The following is a 17542-nucleotide window of genomic DNA, read 5'->3' on the forward strand; positions in this document are numbered from 1 at the left end:
AGGACCACGGATGTAGCTCAGTGGTAAAGTGCCCCTGAGTTCAATCTCCCAGAAACAAAGCAAAATGAAACAAAAAATGACTTTTTAAAAACATGACAGTATATGTATACACACACACACACACACACACACGACACATTACAAGGCAAGACTTTTAAATATGAAATGTTTGGTGACATAAGAACACAGTATTCAATGAACTAATAATTTGTCACTCAGATATGTTTGCTGTACAAATCCTTTTCCTTTCAGAAAGCCCCTTTTAAAGGAATTATTTTAAATAATAAGGGACTTGGAATGTGTGGCTTTGGTTAAAACAGATTGTTGTCTGGGTAAGACAGTTCAGGTCGGGTGCCGTAGCTTTAGGCCCACCTGAGTTGGCTTGTGGTTTATTACGAGATTCTCCACGCCTACTGCTTTCCTCCAGCCCTCCTGGTGTCTAACACTGTGCCCAGGGTGAATGGTTAACAAATGTTTGCTACATAAATGAATGCAAGTGAATATTAGATAAATGAATCAAATTATTAACGTATAATTGAATCCATGGATGGATGACAATTCGAATCAAGCAAATCTGAACTGGTAGTTGAAAATAAATCATCAAAGCTAGTTTTTAAGTCATGAATTAATAAATGAGATAGTGAGGAACATGGGGTGTTGGATTTCTGTGTCTCTAGATTTTCGTTTCTCACACACACGCGCACGCGCACACACACACACACACACACACACCTCTCACAGATGCACACTTTTTGAATTTATCGAAGTCCTGACACTTTGTCTGGTCCCTCCTCACTCTCTTCATTCTCATTCCTGTTTTGTAGCTGGGGAAAGTGAGCCATTGAAAACTAGGGCTCTCCAGCGGCTTACGAAAGCGAGACAAGAATTCCTAAATAGCAAGCGCATCTGCCAATGTATATCGACCTGCAGTCGCTGCCTGTAGAAATCCGTGAGCTCTAGCTGAGAGGAGATATTTTTGTGAACCTTACTATAAGTATGTCAAGCTGAAGGTCGGAGTTAAAAAAGAATAGAGTTTTGTTTGTTTGTTTGGCAGGTTGCTTTCCCCTCTATGTTTCCCAGTGCTAGAGATCAGGCAAGAAATACCTCCAAAAGGGTAAGCTGGAAGATGGAATTTTTGGCTGAGACTTAACAGCCTATTTCCAATAATCAAACTTCCCTGGTTTTCAGAGTCTGGCTGTGTTTGTATAATTGTAAACAACCCAGCTGGAAAGTAAAAAATCCAGTAGATGGTCTCAATATATATCCAAATACAGACAATCCTCAACTTTAAATGACACCTCCTGCCTCGCTTCAAGTTCATTGTCAGGTAGTTGCAGAAACTTGAGAGTTGTGGCCCCAGGACCTGAGGTAAGCCAGGGATGATTCGCTACACAGTGAGCAACTACTGTGTCATAGCGTTCAGGTAGGTGGCTGCCGTGCAGAAACTACCAAGTACAGAGAAGGGGAGTAAGACTGTGAAGATTTTTATAGCAATCCAACAGGGGAATTTCAAATCTCCAAAAGCTACTCATTGAAGAAAACCAGGACTTATACTTTTATTTTAAAAAATAATCATAATTTTTAAAACATCTAGAATTTTTTAAAATTTCATTTTCTCTAATGTCTTTTTATTTACTTTACAAAAGTATCAGACATGAGAAAGAAAAAGCGGCACTGTTCACTGCAAAATGCTGGGGGAAAAATTCTCCCACCAAGCTTTTAGTTAAATGAAATAGGGAAACAATAACATTAAATGAGAAAGAGTGGTTTATTAAGATCGCTGATACCTGGGGGCATGTGAGTTTAATTAGGGAGATGGGAAACCAGGAGGGATTCCTATGCAGGTTCTGCAGACTCGAAGCTGCAGCTGAGCCTGGGTTCGTTCTACTTTGCTACCAAACAGGATTTTCCTTCTCCTTTTTATGAGTGTTATAGTTACACTCCTTTGATACTTAGCAACCATTGTGAAGGGTAACCTCGGAATTCACAAGTGGGGCAAGAAAGATGGGAAAAGAGTTTTTCTGGGGATAACTGAACAGGAAATGAAAGAAGAGAGGGTATGGAGGTGAAATGTGCACTTAAGAAGGGTTTGCCTTGTTAAAAATAAAGTCTGGAAGGATCCCTGATAGTGGTCATCCTTGGGGGTGGGGTGACTGCAGGCTTTTGCTCCCTAAATGTCCTTGTCTTTAGAACTTTTATGAAAAGCATGTGTTGGCTGTTATCATCAGAAGAGGGGGAAAGAAGATTTAGGGCTAGAAGAAAAAATCTTGGAATCAAGGTGTGGCCTGAAAGGGAGTTCACTGAGCAACAAAAGACAGAGAAATCATGGGCACCAGGAAATGTCACCTATCCTGCACAGCTTTGTGGCAGGGCACCCTGGCCTGGGAATCCAAAGGGCACGGGCAACCAGAGTTTATCAAGGACCGTTCGTGGTCGAGGGTTCATCGTGAGAGCCAGTCTAGATGGGTTGGTTCTGGATAGACAAGGTTGGTGAATGAACGATCTCGTTCTTAGCCAAATTTCACAGCCCCTACAGATTAACTTGATCTCCCTGCCTTGTGTCCGATTTTCATACTGGTCAGAGGGGCGACTGTGAAAGAAGAGGAGAGAGAACTTGTGTTTGTTCTCTCACAGTGTGTCAGGCCCGGTGCAGGGCTCCTGACAAGGGTTATTTCCTGTGATAGTTAAGAGAACCGTTTAAGGAAAGTAGCGTTCAAGATGAAGAGACCAAGCCTCAGGGAGACTGGGGAACTTGCTGTAGCCATGTACCTTCAGGCCTCTCTGAACCTAAAGCTCATGATGTCGCTTCTTCTACACCACACTACTTTCCAGTAATTTCCCCTGTTCATTATTAAGCAGTAGTTACTGAGTTTCTGTTGTAATTCATACTTTTATATGTGGGTAGCCACTACTTAGTTCTCTAGGACACAACTTTTCATATTCATGCATGAAAAGTTGAATGAAGAATATGGCTTAAATACCGGGTACGGTGGCATATGTCTGTTGTCCCAGTGATTCAGGAGGCTGAGGCAGGAGGATTGCAAGTTTGAGGCCAGCCTTAGTGAAACCCTGTCTCAAAATAAAAAATAAAAAGTTTGTGGATGTAGCTCAGTGGTAGAGCGCCCTTGGGTTAAATCTCTTGTACAAACAAACAAATATATATATATATATATATATATATATATATATATATATATAAAATGAAAGACTAGAGCTTGCTTTCTAGTTCATTCTAGAATCAGGAGTGCTTTGTTATCTGATTGTTCTGAGTGGTCTTAAGGCAGCCTGGTGGCTTTCACATGTGTAGACCCAAGAGTCATCTACCGTGAGGACATTACTGGTTTCCTGCATCCAAAGATTTCACCGAAACATGTTGATCAAGTATTTTAGATTCCTTAAGTGTTAGAAAAAACAAATTAGAGAATTTGGAAAGGAGCCAATCTGCCAAGTGTTTTGTAGCTGCACAATGATTGAATTTGAAAATGAAGTTAATTTAGGAGAACGGTTTTGTTCAGAATACAGACTTGTAGCAATATTCATGCCTGTCAGAAAAGCAAATGGATTTGAACATACAATGGTGTTTTCTTTCTTTTTCTATTCCCATGCCTGGAGAAATTCTGTTTTTAACTCTTCCAAATCTTTGATTTTTTTTTTCACATCAATTGGAATAATTGAAGAAGAGCCCCACGTTAGGCTTTTTTAAGTGAATGGTTGGCTTATGTTATAGGCTCTGCAGATTTTTCTGCACATACTGTTTTTGTAATCTGCTTATTTAATTTAGGCCATATGTTCTGGGCCTGTCTCCAGGTCAGGCAGTGTAGGCCTGCATTATCATTTGTAATGACTGCGTAGTATTTTGTTGCATGGTTACGCCATAATTGACAGTCACAACTATATGTAGGTACAATAATGTCCTGATGAGAATGCAGAACACAACCCACAGGGAACCGCTAGCCTTCTCTGGTCCACTCCCTGCAAGGATGGTCATCTGGTATTACTTATAGTCATTTTAGAAATTTGTGACATTTGATTTGCTTGGATTTTTTTCCCCTACCCTATTGTTCATCAAATCGCAGTGACTATCCCTGTGCTAACACTAGGTTATGATTATGCAATTATTTTCTCAAGGAAAGTCCCTACAGTTACAGTGTTAGGCCAATGGCTCCTACTTACTGCCACATTATACACACATACACACGCGCGCGCGCGCGCGCGCGCGCGCGCGTTGTCACACTGACTCGTGGTGTCACAGTGACTGCAAGTGCTTTAGGCTGTTTGGTGATAATGAGGCATTTGGAAAATGAAAGTTTTAGGGAAACAATGCGTGATTTTTTGAATACCCATTAATATTCATGACGTAGAATGTTTTAAAATCCTGGATGAGAGGGAAAATAAAAACAACTCATACAAATCATCCTGTTGGCCAAAGAAAACCATTTCCATGTACCCAGAGATTTGTTTCCGTTGCCTCCTTGGGGTTAGAGAGGACCCATTTGCAGTGGGGTCGGTGGCTGCTGAGGTCATCTTAAGAGAGACCGGCTCTGCGGCTAGGCTGGAGCTGCTCGTTCACGTCAGAACTGTGTGGGGTGGCTGATGTAAATACTTTTGTGAGCTGGAAGTTGCCATGGCAACAGTCCTATTAATGAAGAATAAGCCTCATTTATTATCAGTGCCTGAAGGATTCCTTTTTTTTAATAAGTGTACCTCGTGGTCGAACATTGACATTCTCCATCTACCTACTCCTCTATCCTTCCCAGACTGCAAAAACTGTTTAGCCCTGTTCAATAAACAGGCCTCCTTCCTCTGCCAATCAGAGTAGAATTGAAGGTTAAAAAAAAAAATCGGTAAACTTTAAGGGCAGTAAAAACATTAATTTATAACAATTACCTAATATAAAATTATTGCCCTTTTGATATATGCTTTGGCTAAGGCAGAACCTGAAATTGACTGTGACTTAGTTGGTATTTGAGCAGGCCAGAGTCTTTAAATTAGCTTGTCTTTATGATTTAATGGATCATTGCCAACATATTTTTTAAGTAAGTGGAGTGTGACATTACAGCTTCCTTCCCCTAGTCAGCCTGTAAATTTAGCTTCCATTTTATGTGCATATGCTGGAAACTTCTAGAAGGCAGCCACGGGGAGTTGGATGTTTGCTGAAATCCTTGCTGTCCTAAGAGCCCAGAGCCCAGGAAGAGACGAGGGTTGGAAATGACAAAGCACCAAGCGCTATGCTCCCTGGGTTCTAGAGGGGTCTTCTCTGCATCTCTCTTGCACTCCCTTTTTTATAAGAATGCTTCCTTGTAAACTGGGACGCTTTCCTGCACAGCCATGGGCTGGTGGTACCAGAGCCTGTTCTCTTCTGGACAGACATGGGTGGTGTGTCCTCTCCACGAGCGCTCACCACTTGTTACTACATGGACTGATTATCCTCTGTAGTCACATCTCGTTCCACTGATTCATACCTGATCTAGCACGTAGGCCCACAGTAGGTACACAGAATATACTTTTTTTTTTGTGGTGGGGCTGGGGATTAGAACCCAGGAAAACACTCTACCAACTGAGCTATATCCCCAGCCCCAGAATATACTTTTGATTATAGAATTAAATAGTAAGTTTCTGTCTTTCTTGATAAATTTTTTTTTAAAAAATCTTTTCTGATGTAGGAAAATTTGGCAATTGATGTATAGAAAAGAGAACAAAAGCCACTCATATCCCACAACCCAGAGATAACCTCCATGGGAATCGCTGTGTATTTATTTCATAAGGATATTTTTCAAAATCTTAATCACCGTTCATTGTACAACCCTGTTTCTTCCTAAGATGGAATCATACTGTAATCTGTGCTGACCCTATGTATAGGCACAGGTGACATATGCCAAGCACTGGCAGGTACGGGGAGTATAGGTGGTATATGAGGATGCTAATGCACACGGTAGGGCTAGAATCCACGCAAAGCTTGGCCCTCTATGGTCCCACAAGTTTTAGCCCAAGCAGATCTACATGTTGGTGACAATTCTGGCTTGCGTCTTTCTGCCCTTTCCTCCTGGCACTGGAAAGGGAGAGAGTGGTTCCCCAAGCTTACCATGCAAAGATAGGCAAACGTCCCTGGGAACCAAAGAAGTCACAGTTGGAGGGACGTGTGCCCTTGCCTGGTTCCTTCTTGGCTGTGACAGCATGCAGGGGCAGGTGGGGTGTCAGGTTGGTCTCCTCCCATCTCTATCAGCACCAGCAAGCACCGCAGAATAAATGTGATAGAAATAAAAGAGGCACATGTAATAAAAATCTCAAACAGTGAAGGTGAAAAATCTTTAGAGAATTTTGCTTTTTGTTAATCGTCCAAGTGAAAACAGAATGCTCATTGCAGAGTTGCTCCATGACCCCCACATCGCCACCCGTGTGGTGTGCATAACACCTCTCCCTCCAGAGAGCCCCCCATCAATGTTTTGTCCCCAAGAGGATGAGGTCAGGGTGGAAGTTCAACAATGTTGCTTGAAAATTAAAACTGAATATGATTTTTCTCATTAAAAAAAAAAATGGGGAGTGGGAGCAGATATTTTAACTCCCAGGCCTGGTGGCTGAAGTTGGAAGGACACAGGGAGGGGGGTCCTAGTTTTCCCGTCCGCGGCTCATAAGTCTGCACTGAACTGTTTGCACTCTGGTTCAGATCCTGCCCCTGCTCTTCTAGTCACCATTGCACCTGCTCAGCAGTCCCAAAGCCCCTGTGACGCATGCTGGCCATGGGGAGGGTGGGGACAGATTGGAAGGAGATGGGACTTTGAAGTAGGCACTTGGGAGGTTGATAGAGGGAGCAGACCAGGACAGAATCACGCAGGGCAGAAGTCCACATTGGTGGCTTGGGAGGGCCTCTCTGTTCAGGGTGCGATGTGTGGTGTGAGGGACTGCGGCCTCCCTTCCATTGTAGATTCAGAGCATGACAGGCATCTGGGGAAAACAGTCGCCTATGGGATGCATTTTGATCCAGTTTCCGACTGTAGCTGCACCCAGTTGGTTGTTCTTTGGGTACTCAGCATCCGCCTCAGCTTCTGGCCTTAATTTTCTGTCAGATGGCCTGACCCCTGCAAGCAGAAGCCTTGCTGAACAGTCGACAAGTGTCAGTATCTACTGTATGCAAAGCCTCATGCTCATCTCGGCAGAGGAGATAAAATAAGAGGACAGGAAACCTTTGACTCTTAGGGACTTCTAACTTCTTGAAGAAGCAGGGAGCATGTTTTCCACAAAGCTCACCCCCCCCGCGGGGGGTCAACCACCGGAGCGAGGGAAGGACATAGCCTCGCATCAGCAGACCTGAGTCTCATCCTTCACCATCTCCAACCCTGGGGAATCGGCTACCTCTTTCTTAGTCTTGATTTTGTTTTCTTAAGAAGAAATAGAGCTGCCCGGCAGGCTCTGGTGCATATGTGCATTTCTTGTCCCCCGGGATCTTTCAGGAAGAGCCCTGGGGTGTTTGGGAGGCCACCTCACTGGAGCACTTGCAGAGAAGTGGCCACCGTGATGCCATTGATGAGCATGTAATTGTGCAGGACTCAGGAGGCCGGGCCCAGTTCTGGGCTTTTGTCAAACCCTTTATAAGAAATGAGAGCCCTCGGGGATTGCGCTGAGCGCTGGGTGAGCGGGGAGGGATGAGGCGTCCTCTCGGTGGCCTGCAGCACCTGCTCCTAGACACATCAGCACATTTCCACCCAGGGCTCCGGTTCTTTCCTGACCCACTTCCTTTGTCCTCTCCCTTTACCACGCGGGCCCTGTCCTCAGCGCAGAGGCAAAGTGCTCACGCAGCTGTTTGATGAATATTCTGGGGGATGGTGCTAGTCCCGCGACTGGCTCCGCTCAGGCCACTTGTCAGTGGTCACAGCCACGGGTCAGTCTTGCTGGAACTTTTCCAAACACCGTTGGCCTGGTGCAGTCACACCCAGCCCTGAGGATCTGGATGGTTGTCACTCATCTTTGCCAAACGAACCTGTTTTCTGTGCTTGGGGTCTCGCTAGGGAGGAATCGGGGATTGGCAGTTCTTGCCTCTGCTCAGCCGCTCACTGGCTAAGTGACCTTGGGCAAAGAACTTTTTTTTTCTAGAACTTCATCCCTTCGCTTAAAAAGAAAAAAGCCATGGTTGAATGAAAGTCGTTCCTCTGGCTGGTCTGGGTTCAAGGTTCCAAGTGGACCCCTGAGAGCTGCTTTCTAACTCGGCTCCTGATGGAAATGAATCAACAGACGACGTACAGGAGAGAAGGAAGCCGGTGGCTTTCCACGTTGGTGTCCAGACATGAAGCATGCCGACTCTCGGCCACCCAAGTCCACCGGATGGCTGTCTGTTTCAGCAAACCCTCCCGTGCATTCGGACCGAGAACTGCCAGCGTAAGCCTCCCTAGAGGTTCCTGACATACCAACTCAGACACCTGGCATAACCCAGCTTTCTGGGGTTGGTGACTACAAAATTAGGCATCTGCCATCTTGTTTTGAGCAAAACCATGAAGTGGGTGACAGTAGTCTTCAGCATCCTTTCACCTCATTTTTTGGCCCTTTTCTTCTCTTGCTTTCTTCTGAGCTCCCTCTTTACTTCTTCGTTGGTCAAAATTCCAGGGACTTCCTAAGGCTAGGGCAGAGACCCCTAAGAACCACATCTGAAGACACAGCACACCTAACTATGCGGTGGGAGGTGCTGGGGGCCACCTGGGGAAGCACGGTGAGAGGCTTTGAGAGTGGCTGCCCGGGACCTGCAGGTTGCACCGAGAACCCCTCAGGTTCTCCGGAAGAGGCTGATGCACTCTAGAACCAGACGCAGGTGCCTCTGGCACTGACACCTGACTGGATGCTCTTCCATCTTCCGCATCTTCCCGTGCCCCTCCCCCAGGGGTGCCGTTTATTTTGCTGTCCATGTGGGACTTTGTTTGCAGCCTGTGGCTTTTCCAATGAAACACTGCAAACACAGCTTTGACGAGGATGGAGAGGTCGGTTGGGCTTCCCCAGAGGAAGGCACCAGCTCTCACTCCCAAGAGGGTTACAGAAAGCAAGTCATAGTCAGCTGGTGTCTGCTTGCTTCCCCAAGGCTTGCTTTAAGCCATTCCTGAAGTTCATTTTCCTGCTCCAGGACCACAGAACGACAGGTGTCCCCCAACCTGCCTGAGAACCAGAGTGCTAATGGAGGAGTTCACACGAATGCACAGTCTGGGCCTTTACCAAACGGTCCCTCTCCTCTGTGCACACACGAGTCAGCAGCAGATAGATGCGCATGTTCCCCCACAGAGGTCACCAGGGCTCTGAGAGCCCTGCACACGTGTGATGGACAAACTCAGCAGAAACCCTCGGTAAATCTGCCGTTCCCGAAAACCCCTGTGTGTGGCTTTTTCTTTCACACTGTTTTGAATTGCCTGAGTGAGCCAAATTCTCCCTTTGCAGGCACCAGACTCAGCAGGTTCAATGAAGTTTCTCCTCAATAGGAGGCTGTCTGGTGGGGACCACTCGTGGAACTTTCCAGAAGGTAGAAGCAAGTGGCTCAGAATATCTCAAAGTGGGAATGAAAGCCCTTTGACGTGTGGACTGATGAGTTTAAAAATGAGTGGGGTTTGGTTGGCTAAGGGGACCCAGAGTTCCAGGGAGCTGAAAGAAGGCACAGGCAAATCCTCAGAAAGGTCTCGTCTACGGAGGCCAAAGGAAAGGGATTTGAAGCAGATCTCTAGATACCCTGCAGTTCTCCACCCCAGCCTCAACCCCCATTGTTCAGTGAAAGGCCATTTGGAGGAAGAGACTAATTAATGAAATTGCCCATCTTCACTAATTGGCCTTGCCAGAAAATTGGTCTATTAGCAACAGGCTGAATGTCGTTACTAGGGAAAATGAAAAAACGCTAACGACAGTGTGCATCTTGGGATAACCACGGAAAATGTCGTTACCACCACCTCTGAGCTACAGTTTTAACTATAGAAGTCGGGCCATCCCGAATCACCGTTCCCATGGCAACCATAATTCAGGCGAAGCTGCAAGGCTTGTGGTGGAAGCGGAGGGTGCCCGAGTGGCATCGTTGCCGGGAGAGTGCAGTTATTTTATTTACAGCCGTGCTGCGGGAAGTTTTATCTTATGGTCTTTGGAAATATGGTCATTAGAGACCAACAAAAGCCTTCTGAATCACCGAAAAATATATGTATTGAGAGGTAGAAAAACGTGCAGCTCAGAGCTTCACATTTACAAGGTCAAAATGCAACAGAAATTGAAAAATTCTGTTCTTCCCTAAGCAATATCTGAAATTTGAGATTTTTGAGCAATATAGTCCCAGCAATCAGACAACCAGGACAAAGAGGAAGGAAGATGGCGTCCTTCAAAAATGGCTTTGAGAAAAATCCAAGCCCATTTAAACATTCACAAGACTTCATTATGCTGGCGATGATGTCAATTTGTGGTTTTAAAAATAAATGATTCACAAATCTTAGTTTGATTTCAAACATTTTCTTCGTGGAGGAAAAATAAAATCCTTAGATGAGAAGTAGTGAGGAATAGAATCAAAATCAAGGTGGTCATTACAGCAAACGTTTTGGAAAACATGTGTGCCCAAACGTGGTAAATGGAAGGATTAAAAACTGGTCACTTCCCATTTGGTGAGCATCCTGTGCCCTTCCATCCCAGAAAATCGTCTGATATTGACACTGGGGTTAACCCAACCCGTCCAAGGTGTTTACTTTTCAAAAATGCATTAAGCTGGTACTTACCTATTATCTATCATAGAGTTACATCATTTCCGAGAGCTAGAATCTGACCCCAAACAGATATGAAGCTAACAAGGAAGAGATTAAGAAGACATCAGTAAGCAAAAAGGAATAAAAACTCATGGCCAAATCAGACTGAATCACTCTATAGGGAAAGAATTTTTCCTTCCCACAAATGAAGGGCAGAGGAAGCAGGGGTGGGGATAAAACAAACAAAAAACAAGAAAACTCCCTTTTATCACCAAACCAAAAAAGCCATAATCTAAAGCAAGACATGTCACACCTGGTGGCTGAGTAGCTTGGGTTCCTCACTCTGCTCCTTCCCAGCCCTTAAAGACTTACCTTAGAGGAAGTGACATCAGGAAAGGAGAATGGAGAGCAAGAAAAGAGCCACAGGGTGCATCTCTCTCATGGGAGGCTTTGTGTCTAGGTTGTAAATTGGAAACATGGCCCAGAACCCGAGGGGACTACTCCTTGAGAATGGCAAACGTTGCAATCAGGTAGAGTTGGCAGCACCCAAAAATAAAGCCTGGATATCCCCTCCACTGAGCCCTTCCTTTCCCTACACCCTGTTCCTTTAGGCCCTAGAAGAAGAGAGAGCACAAAGCATTTCACCCTCAAGTTGTTGCTTGAGAGGAAAGACACTAGCTTCACTATGGAATCCAGAGACTCAAGGAATCACTTGTGATTTTACAGAAAATTTTAAGTATCTGGACACGGAGGGTCAAGTATGAACAAGATGAAAAGAACCAGGAGGGCAGCTACAAAAAGTGTACCAGAATAGAACATGAGGTGCAAAGTAAAGAGATGTGGGCTGACCCTTTGTGTTAGTCAGCTTTCCATTACTCTAACCAAATACCAGAGGGAATCAAATTAAAAAGAGGAAAGGTTATTTTGTCTCACAGTTTCAGGAGGCTCAATCCACACTCATTTGGGCCTGTGGTAAGACCTTATATCATGGGGGGAGTGCATGGCAGAGGAAGCTCTCACCTTGCAGCCAGAATGAAAGGGAGAAAAGCTAGACCAGGACTCCATGATCACCTTCAAGGACATTTCCGCCACTAACCTAAAGACCTCCCTCTAGCCCCCACCTCTCAAAGGTTCCTCTTCCTCCCAGTAGCACCAGGTTGGGAACCAACCCTTCAACACATGGCCCCTGGGGCACAGTCCAGATCCCAATGCTAATACCCTTGAAGAAAATAAACTTAAGTAACAGAAACAGAATCCTCACTATGGCTTAATAAGAATAGAACTTGCACTCTATGAATTTTGACAAAGTGTAAAAGTAATTTTAAAATAGCTTAAAGACAAGGTGAGAGAATGATAGTGAATGAAAAGTGGAAAGTCTAGTCAATCAACTGCTCAGAACAATGGTGGCGCACCAGACAGGAGGATCATGGGTTCAAAGCCAGCCTCAGCAATGGTGAGGCGCTAAGCAACTCAGTGAGACCCTGTCTCTAGATAAAGTACAAAACAGGGCTGAGGAGGTGGCTTAGTGGTCAAGTGCCTCTGAATTCAATCCCCAGTACTTCACCTTCCCACAAAAATAACTCAGAACTTCATTAAAATACAGAAATGATTAATTAGACACATTAACATGTGAGACCTGTTAAAATGTTTACTAACGGTAGAAAAAAATATTCATCTGATTACAATGAACACAGATTTCAGACAAATAAGTTCAAGACAGACTCTAAACACTATGGAGATAAGTATTCCAATCTGATAATATATTACAATTTTTTTAACCTTAGAATGATCACTTAGGACATAATAGCTATTATAGTGCAGTAAGTTTTTCAGTTTAACAGTTACTTTTCACATCTACTATTCAATTATAATTAAAATATATGCTTTTAATTTAAAAAAAAAACAGTGGTAGGTATGGTCTCATTTTGTAAGTTTCTCTGCATTTCTTTCTTTTTTTTTTTTGTTTTGGTTGTTGTTGGTGGGGATCAAACCCAGGACCTGTGCATGCAAGGCAAGCACTCTACACTGGCTGCATCTCCAGCCCTCTCTGTATAAATTCTGTAGGAAATTGTGTTTAGCTAATACTGATAAGGATATGTCACATGTTATTTATCCATTTATCAGACATTTTTTTAAAAACTTCTGTCTCTGAAACATTCTGCATTTCTAATGATTATTTCAAATCACTATGCTGTATCTTACCAAAAAAAAAAAAATCCTGAATTGTCTTTAAAACTAGGTAGTACACTTAAAACGATCGATTCTGGGTGAAAAGGTATTTGACATGATTTTTTTCTTGGTACACTGAACTAATTACTTAAGTATGAGTAGAGAGTGAAAGAAAGAAGGTGTTCCCACCTGCACGCATCCTTTTGTGAACCTGCGGTCCTGGCACCCCCTGGCCAAGGCCCGGAGTGACATTGAAAACTCTTTTCCAGACCTTAAGGAGGATCCCAGAAGCCATGCCTCTTGGTGAGCATATCTTTGTGGGGGTGGCTTATGGGAGGATTCTTTGTCTACTAGAAGGTGTCGAACAGATTTGGGGCACAGGGAAGGAGGACAGGAGAGAGAGACACTGTGAAAACAAGAGGCTGTTGGGGCTTGAACTTTTAAGCACTTGGTGAGACAGAATTCACATACGCTAACATCCACCTTTTCAAAGCGTAGGATTCTGCAGTTTTTAGCAAATTCACCAAGTTGTGAAACCATCACCGCTGTCTAACCTGTCCCTCCCAACAGGAACCCCTGCCCATCAGCAGTTCACCCTCCCGGCAGCCCCCGGCAACCACTGATCCCCTTTCTGTCTCTGCAGATTTGCTGATTCTGAACGTTTTGTATAAATGGGGTCATACGAATGTGCTCTTTTGTGAGTGGCTTCCGTTGCTCAGCATGTTTTCAAGAGTCATCTATGTTGCAGCATGTGACAGGACTCGGTTTCTTCTTTGGGGGCTGAATAATACACCGTTGTGTAGACACATCACACGTTATTTATCCATGTGTCTGCTAACGGACCTTAGCAGGTTTTTTCATTTTTTGGCTCTAGGACCGTTCATCGATGAGTCACTGTGGGAAGATCTGGTCACATCCTTCTTGGGTTTGTTCCTTGGGGTGGAGTTACTGGGTCCTGGGATAACCTTTGGTATAGGGACCCAAACACTGAAGCTGCCATCTTCCTCTTGGTTTTCAGGCGGAAATGGTGCACGGTGCCTTCCAGGCCCAGCGGGCGTTCCTTCTGATGGCCTCGCAGTACCAACAACCCCAGGAGGTAAGAAGAGTCGTGAGAGTCGGGCTGCCCAGGGAGTGGCAGACTAAGACACGGGGCAGGGAACCAGCAGGTCCATGTCCTGCAAGGGAAATCCAAAATGAGACTCCTAGCACTTTCAGATTCCACCTCTGATCCAATCGTGGTGTGGAACATTTCTCCTGTCTTTATATAAATTTTGGAGGCGAATTTTTAAGACTATATATGCCAGGCTGGGTCTGTGGCTCAGTGGTAGAGCGCTTGCCCAGCACGTGTGAGGCACTGGGTCTGATTCTCAGCATCACATAAAACTAAATGAATAAAATAAGGGTCCATCAACAACTAAAAAATTAAAAAATAAAGAATATATATGCCAGTGACAAAAAGAAAGCATTATGTGTGTCTTCTTACTACTGATATTGTGTCATTATGGCTAAATCCATAGCCCAACAATGGACATCACTAAGCCAAAAGGTCATCTGCAACCTGTTCTTTTTACAGGCCTCCCAACGTTTTTATGACTGAGGAAATGTTCACCCCCAACTTTTACTGCTGATTTTGTGCTGTTTTGTTGTCAAAGACTGTTCACCTCCACGATCAGCCATAAGTTCTTCGTATAGATTTGATTAGCTCCTGGTTCGTAAGCAGCAGGGCCAGGCGGAGCCAGAGCTTCTCGGGCCTCTTCCGTTTCTGGGGGACCTCAAGAGCATTCTTGCAGTTTCTGATTCATTGGGTCTGGAATGTGGCCCGAGATGTTCTTGTTAATCAGCTCCTAAGTGATTCCCAAACTGCTGATCTTCTTTCTCATTCAATAAGATCCTCTCCAATTTGGGTGTTTTCAGAGTGAGGATGAGCAGCTTGAGCATCACTTAGGAGCTTATTAAAAAGCAAAAACACCAAAATTGGAGAGAACTCTTATGAATCTGTAAGTACGCAGGCCTAGCCCACCTCTCCTTTCTCTGCCACGAGGAATACAGATTAACATTTCTTAAACATATTAAGAGATTTTAGAGGGTTTGATGCTGATTTGCAACAACATTGTCGATGTTATCATTTTAATGACCTTTAACTTATTGTACATGGCCATGTAGGGCCCAGAGCAAATTGTAATATATATAGGAATAAAAATGATAAGAGAGGTTGGGTGTGGTGGTGCACACCTCTAACCCTAGCTACTCAGGAGGCTGAGATCACAAGTTCAAGGCCAGCCTTGGTGATTTAGTGAGTCCCTTTCCCAAAATTTTCGAAAAGGGCTGGGGAGGAAGCTCAATAGTAGTGTGCCCCTGGGCTCCATCCCCAGTACTGAGGGGGGAAAAATGATAAGAGTAAAATGGTGGTTGGTATGGGTCCTTCCCATTTCCCAGACCACCATAAAATTGCTCATTCTGTAAAGCCAGGCCCTACCCACAAGCCCAAACCACTGACATCATATCATGCAGATGGCCACATTCCCTTTACCACACATTCATAATGTCTCCATCATGCCGATTGGGTAATGAATGAAATTATTCATTAAAAAGCTGATCTACTGCCAGCATATTTTGTGAGATAAGAGATACAAATTGCTCTTTTGACTAAATATTATGCATCTAAAAAGTGGATCAAAATGATATAAATAAAAAGGATAAATTGATCCTATATGATGACACAGTAGCTTAAATGTAATAGCTTACTTTGAATTTAAAAACACCTCCTGAAATTAAAAGAGTTCAGCTGAGAATGCGGGAATATAGAACCTTGGCCTTCAGGGGCCAACACTCAGCTCCAGAAAAGAACAACCCCTGAGACCCGTACCCTCCCTGGAATAGCCATTCCCAGCCTTGCCTGTGCTGTGGGATCACCTGGAAAGTTCCGTTCTGTTCTGTTTTCAATGCCAATGCCCCGAGCTAGTCATGGTGGTGCACACCGCTAATCCCAGCAATTCAGGAGGTCGAGGCAGGAGGATTGCAAGTTCACGGCCAGCTTTAGCAACTTAGGAAGGTCCTAAGCAACTGAGCAAGATCCTGTCTCTAAATAAAAAATAAAAAGGGCTAGGATTGTGGCTTAATAGAAAAGCACCTCTGGCTTCAATCCCCAGGACCCAAAACATAAAAATATAAAAATAAATAAATACCGATGCTACCCTGAGTCATTCTGACATAACTTGTCTGAAGAGTGACCTTGACCTGACTTTCTTTGCTGGTGCTGGACTCAGTCCCTTGGCCGCAGCTCCAAAGGTAATTCTAACTGTAAATAGTGCTGTTGTCTCCCATCTGAAGATGTGTCACTTCCCTCCATGTGAGAGGGGGCGTGAGCACACTGCCAGGCAATGGGTCTGCAGAGATGCAAAGATTCCATTTTCCACGGTAGAAGCATTTGCCTGCGTGGTCTTCTCTATCCCTCTTTTGCAAAAGAAAAATGCAACTAGGAAATTACAGTGTAATACCTTCTGGGTTCCGCCTCAGCCTGCCCTCTGATAAAGCGAGGAGAGGAGGTTTCAGTTGTGTCCCAGGTGGACAAACTGTGACTCTTCCTCCCTGGTGATCCTGGCAGTCCCTTCTCTAAGCCTCTCCATTGGCCTTACGGGCCTCATGTAAGAGTCACTAAACACTGATGAGGACTTGAGCTAGTGTGGGGTGAGCTGGTGCACTGGAACTGTGGGACCCCACGGGAGCCATGGTCAGGGCACCTATGTGGCTTGGCACATGGCTGCACAGAGTTGGGTCATTGCTCTGCTGCAGTCTTGATAGAAGGGGGCAAGCATGCATGGAACTGTCCCCAGAGGCACTTACACAGCGCTCTTAGTGTATTAAGGCCCAGCAGGAACAGGGAGGCAAAGGCACAGCAGTTTTTTGGTGCCCGCCTCCATTTCTGGCCCAACCATCTACTCCTCTTTCTCCTTCACCCAGAGCACTGGCCTGCAGCTTGCACCTGGGAGAAAATCAAGTTAGAGAGGTCACCACCAGTGGTGAAGACCTTCCATGGCCAGCTTTGGTCTCCCCTGTCATCCTAGAGGATAAATCATAAAGAGCATTATCATAAAGCCCAGGGTATTTTCTCATGGGAGCAATATTGTATCGGTCCATGTTATTGTTTTTTTTTTCTTCTTCTTCTTTCAGGAGGGAAAGGATTAACTGCTATAATTTTAACTCCCACTGACATCCAGTAGTGCGTGAGAATTTTTTTGGTGTGCGTGAGAATCCCCTGGGTTCACGGAACACTGGGCCCCACTTACAGAGTTTCCAATTCAGTAGGTCTAGGTTGAGCCCCGGGTATCTGCAGTTCTAAGGAGTCTCCGGGTGATGGAGATGCTGCTGGTCCAGGGACCACACTTTGAGAAGCTGCTGTGTGTGGATCGCCCTCCCCATTAAACCTTCAGCTCAAATGTATTTAAGAAGCTTCAGAATTTACCTTCCAACTGTCTCTAGACCACTGCTTCTCAAACTTCACTGTTCACCTGGAGATTTTGTTCAAGTAGAGGGTCTGGCTTAATAGGTTTCAGCTGTGCCCAAAATGTCTAGTTCTGACAGATTCCCAGGCGATGCTGCTGCTGCTCGTCTGTCCCTACACTTTGAGTAGCAAGTCCTCACCACCCAAAGTCTCCACATGCACAAGATCCCTCAGTACTCAAACATCAAAC

At 44.8% G+C, this 17542-nt stretch overlaps 1 protein-coding gene across 1 annotated transcript in view; it reads left to right on the plus strand.

Moving 5' to 3' along the window:
- The window catches only part of Cap2 (cyclase associated actin cytoskeleton regulatory protein 2), a 128489-nt gene that overhangs the window by 36984 nt on the left and 73963 nt on the right, over window positions 1–17542 (plus strand). Inside the window, exon 4 of the mRNA XM_046453522.2 lies at window positions 13870–13947. Within this exon, the coding sequence (XP_046309478.1) occupies window positions 13870–13947 (78 nt within the window). The remainder of the gene's footprint in view (window positions 1–13869; window positions 13948–17542) is intronic.

The sequence above is a fragment of the Marmota monax genome, unplaced genomic scaffold (genome assembly GCF_021218885.2).
Source record: "Marmota monax isolate L192 unplaced genomic scaffold, Marmota_monax_Labrador192_F-V1.1 WCK01_AAM20220418_F8-fsc00029, whole genome shotgun sequence".
NCBI lineage: Eukaryota > Metazoa > Chordata > Mammalia > Rodentia > Sciuridae > Marmota > Marmota monax.